Source organism: Prunus mume, linkage group LG2 (genome assembly GCF_029339155.1).
Source record: "Prunus mume cultivar Tortuosa linkage group LG2, ASM2933915v1, whole genome shotgun sequence".
Taxonomy (NCBI): domain Eukaryota; kingdom Viridiplantae; phylum Streptophyta; class Magnoliopsida; order Rosales; family Rosaceae; genus Prunus; species Prunus mume.
This window is the reverse complement of record NC_142699.1, coordinates 18,754,559-18,759,219: the sequence shown is the minus strand read 5'-3', so window position 1 is coordinate 18,759,219 and position 4,661 is coordinate 18,754,559. Positions and strand designations below refer to the sequence as shown.

Here is a 4,661-nt window from a genome sequence, read left to right as displayed (position 1 = left end):
AATTAATGATTGTCTATTTTAAAAAATTAAAACTACTTGCCTTGTAATATTTAATCTCAACTATTGAAAGTAGAGTAATCAATGGCCCAAAAATTGTGTCAAAACTTGTGTCAAAAGCGTAGTGCCACGGATCCGCCATATATATATATATATATATATATATATATATATATATGTTTCCTCCATCTCAATATATCCTTGACAACAGGGATTACATGCATAGGGTCTGTTGGCCTGCAATTAATATGAAATCAGAGTAGTGCCCAAGAAAGAAAGCATCCTAACCAATCTAAATTTGTACCCAATTTTATTTCCGTAAAAAAATAAATAATCAGATTTTATATTTTATCAAATACAGTGAAATTTTCTTTCAGATATGATCATTAAAAACCTGTTTATATTAAAATTCGTATAATTGGAAATTTGATTTCCAAGTGAATTCAAAATTCCAATTATTTGACTCTATATTTTTTGTAGGATTAGAATATGATTTGGTTTCATTGTTTGATTAAAACGAAAAAGTTAATTTTGAATTGAACAATATTATTAATCCTTATAAGTTGATTTAATTTGGTAATAGACAATGTGGTATATAAATATGGTATGCTTAGCATTTTTCAAATTTATATATCATCCGAGATTAGTAATAAACATAAGAACAATACTAGTCTTACCACATTTTTATACCACAATTTCATACCACATGATGTGACAGTTGATGTGTACATACACATCATGTAAAATACTAGTTTCTGTTTTTCTAATTTTATTTATTAAAATACACTTCATTCATTTAATTGATGTGGCATATGATATGGACATGTCATATTATGTGGTATAGAAATATGGGATAAAAATGTGGTAAGTGTAACATTACTCTAAACATAAAAACAAAATAACATTGCTATACTGTGGGCAAAAAACGAGAAACACTACATAATAATGCTAATAAATGACGGCAAAAATAGAACATTAGACTGGCTTAAGAACACAATGGAACATGACTATATAATATAAGGTCACCCATCTCATTTTAAGGGGACAATACTATCATCATAAATATTAATTAACTTAATTGGAAAAGTATTAACCCCATTTTGCTGATAATCAGGAAAAACTAAATCAATTACTCTATATTGTTTGCTCTTCATATCATAAAGACGCAATTCGGGTGGACCATCGTCATATCCTGGTGAAAATCCAAGAAAATAGTGCACGAGGGCAAACTCTCCTGTGTGGATTGTACCCAAAGCTTCAATGTAGCGCTGATAACCAAGGTACTCTCTCTCTGACGCCAAGCTAATGGTCTCCTTAACCCACACAATGTTTTGATTGTCCTTCAAAATCCACAACACGATCTTGTCCTGTTTCCATGACATGTCAGCAAACACACCTACGCATCCTCCCACCTTAACCATAGTTGGACAACAATAATCATTGGCATCACTAGAATAGTTTTCATAATCTTGATCAGCGTAATAATTAGCAAACACTTGATCATAATCTTCAGGGAGTGGCAGCGCTTTGAATGTCTCCTCTTTAACGTCAAATGCAACTAACATTTTCTGCTTCTCATAGATCCAATATACGGCCCCATTGAGGCACACACTGGCAGTACTTCTCTGGTGATGAAAGTCAGAGGCATAAGCTAGAGCATCAAAAGGAAGATCGCCATGGTCTACCTGCAATGGCCTCCACCAAGAATCCCTACCTAGTGTGAACGTGTTGAAGACAAGATCCCATTTATCTCCTTGATCTAGACGAAAGGAAAGCACCTGGAGAACCTTATACTCGTTGGTAAGTGGACTGAACCCAAAGTGATATCCGTGATGTGCATAGCGGTTGACTGGCCTTTCTTTTGCATGGGGAAGTTGGATGTACTCTCGAGTGCTAGGGTTGAGTATAAAAAACTCAGGTTGAAAGCCAGAGGATCCACAAATCAAGCCATGGACACTCTGCACATTAGGATAATATTGGCCTAATTCCTGAATTTTTCCGTCATACGACAGACAATATTCGAAAACCTCGCAAATTTCGACGGCGGGTGTTGAAACATTCCCTTGTTTCTCTATTTTTGACGACAAGAACTGGTGATACTTTTGGAAAAGGAAGTTAGTAGTGCTCTTGTTGTTGTCGTTTCCGCAAAAGTTGCTGAAGGCGGCGACAAAGGAAGAGCTACGGATGAAGGAGGACCAAGACTTGCATACGCAAGTGCACCTCATCATCAGATCCTTTGGTGATAGTCGTGGGAGTATATGAGTGAATATGATTTCGGTTGGGAGCTCCGGGATTGCATGATCACGATAAGCTTCCATATTCCTTGGAGGACTTTCTCTGGTCCGTTCAGAGACCTCCAACGCACAAGTAAAAAAATCATTCAAAGTAACCCTTGAACCCATGAAACAAGAGAATACAAGATTCCAAGAGAGATGTGATGCTTTTGCTAGGGTTTTCCATCGTATTTATAGGAAAACCAAAAGGCCCTAATCATAAAATAAGTGGCCCGCTCATTGTTCTGGGGTAATCAATGGGCTATATTGAGTGGATAATTTGTCCTAAACCCTAAGTGTACAAAGAAAGTATATAATTTGTACCGGATTTTATTTACCTTAGAAAAAAGGAATCAGATTTTATCTTTTATCAAATACAGTGAAATTTGTTTTCAGATACGATTATTAAAAACTTGATTATATTAATATAATTAGAATTTTGATTTCCGAGTCAATTCAAAATTCCAATTATTTCATCTCTATATTTTTATTTGGATTATGATATGATTTTTTGTTAATATCCAATAATTAGTAAAATAAAGAACTGGAAAAGTACGAATAATATATTTATGTGCTTTATCCGGCAAAATTTTGTGAGATCTAACTGAAAATTTTGGTCACTGTATAATATTTTAACATCTCATTCTCTCTCTTTAGACTACGATTCTGGACCATTTTTTCAACGTAGCCACACCATCTACGAACTGAAAGAACAAAACTTGAATAGCAGGACTTCCGATTGATCAAACTGCTACGAACTGGATACTAGGATGCTTCTCGCGGGAAGCTAGAATACTGCAGCAAAGGGGACACGTGGCATGCTGAAACCTGGTCCACTTGTCCAAGCATTGTTTATGAAAGAGATGAGCACATCTCTCATCTCAATTCTCTACCGTACATGTGGGAAAATGAGAAACATCCAAAACACATGATTTGACCTTCTACAAGATCAATTTGTTTATATATCCACGATCAATTTGATTATATTATGTTCAGACCAAAAAAAATTTGATTATATTATAATGGCAGGTGTCTCAACTGTCTGATGGGGGCTATGCCCGACTGGTGAGGGAGAATCTCGGAAGCTCTGAAAATATTTATGAAAATCAAAAGGCCCTCGCCCGGGAATTTTTGATATCCAAATAATGGAGCTCTAAAAAGCAGCTTGCAAGCAGGGGCAGACCCATTCAAGGACAAGAGGGGTCACATGACCCCATGAGATAGCCGAAAATGTGGCTGTGGACAGCCTGTGGAGGTCTGAGACGACCCCATGCGTGGACCTCAAATGCACACAAGATGCTCGACGAAAGGCCAGAAAGGCCTGCGCGCAGAAAAAGGAACAACTTCAGTAGAAGAGAAGTTGAAGCACGCAGCGGAGAAAGCAGCCTTTGCTGCAACTAAAAACTTAAAAAATAAAAAGTGGTAGGCCAGATACTGATGCAGCACTAAGCACAAAGCTGATGCAGCACTAAGCACAAAGTGATGGGCATGTAGTTGAAGCAACAAAAAACAAAATAAAGAAAAGTAAGCCAATGTCCAAGTCTTTTTCTTTTTCTTTTTTTTGGTCAAACGGGCTGGTCTAAGTCTCTAACTCAAAAATATGTTCATTTCTTTTTTTGTTAATTGAAAATATGTTCATTTCATTCAGCAAGCAAGCACATAAATCCAGGTTTAATTGAAAACATAGAAAACTATTACACGCTGATTATCTACACCAAGATTTTTGACCGAGCAAGGAAACATCTTTCGTCATACAGATGCACAAGTGTTAATTAGACATGCAAATATAATATATATATATATATATATAATATTTCCTCCATCTCAATATATCCTTGACAATAGGGATTGCATGCATGGGGTACTTCTCTCTCATCCCATTCTCTCTCTTTTGACTATGATCTGGAGTCTGGACTGGTTTTTCACCGCAGCCACCATCCATCTCCATCATCACTATCCGAACTGAAAGAACAAAACTTGAATAGCAGCACTTCCGATTGAAGAAACTGCTGGGAATGGGATACTAAGGTGCTTCTCGGGGGAGCTAGAAAACTGCGGCAGAGGGGACACGTGGCATGCTGAAACCCGGTCCACCGGTCCAAGCATTGTTTATGAAAGAGATGAGCACATCTCAGTTCTCTAACCTCATCTCCTTCCTCAATCTTGCATAGACACACCGCACACTCCGCAGGACTCTCGTCGCTGGTCCCAGAAGCCTCGGGTTTGTAGTGAACTGTGCTGAGCGACGATGGCTCTATGGTTTGCTCTGAAGGGAAACCAAAGCAGTGATCATGAGAATGTCCGAAGAAGGAATGGTAAAGCAAGATGTTGAGCAACGAGCTTAAGTGGCTGCAAATTACAACCATGTACTTCCACATGCTTGATTATAAT

The 4,661-nt window shown here is 37.4% G+C and overlaps 1 protein-coding gene across 1 annotated transcript; it reads right to left on the bottom strand.

Moving 5' to 3' along the window:
* Window positions 1–1,028: 1,028 nt before the first annotated feature.
* LOC103341631 (putative F-box protein At1g53550) lies at window positions 1,029–2,399 on the bottom strand. Its single transcript, XM_008245177.2, has one exon. The coding sequence runs from the start codon at window positions 2,397–2,399 to the stop codon at window positions 1,029–1,031; it is 1,371 nt and encodes a 456-aa protein (XP_008243399.2).
* Window positions 2,400–4,661: the final 2,262 nt, after the last annotated feature.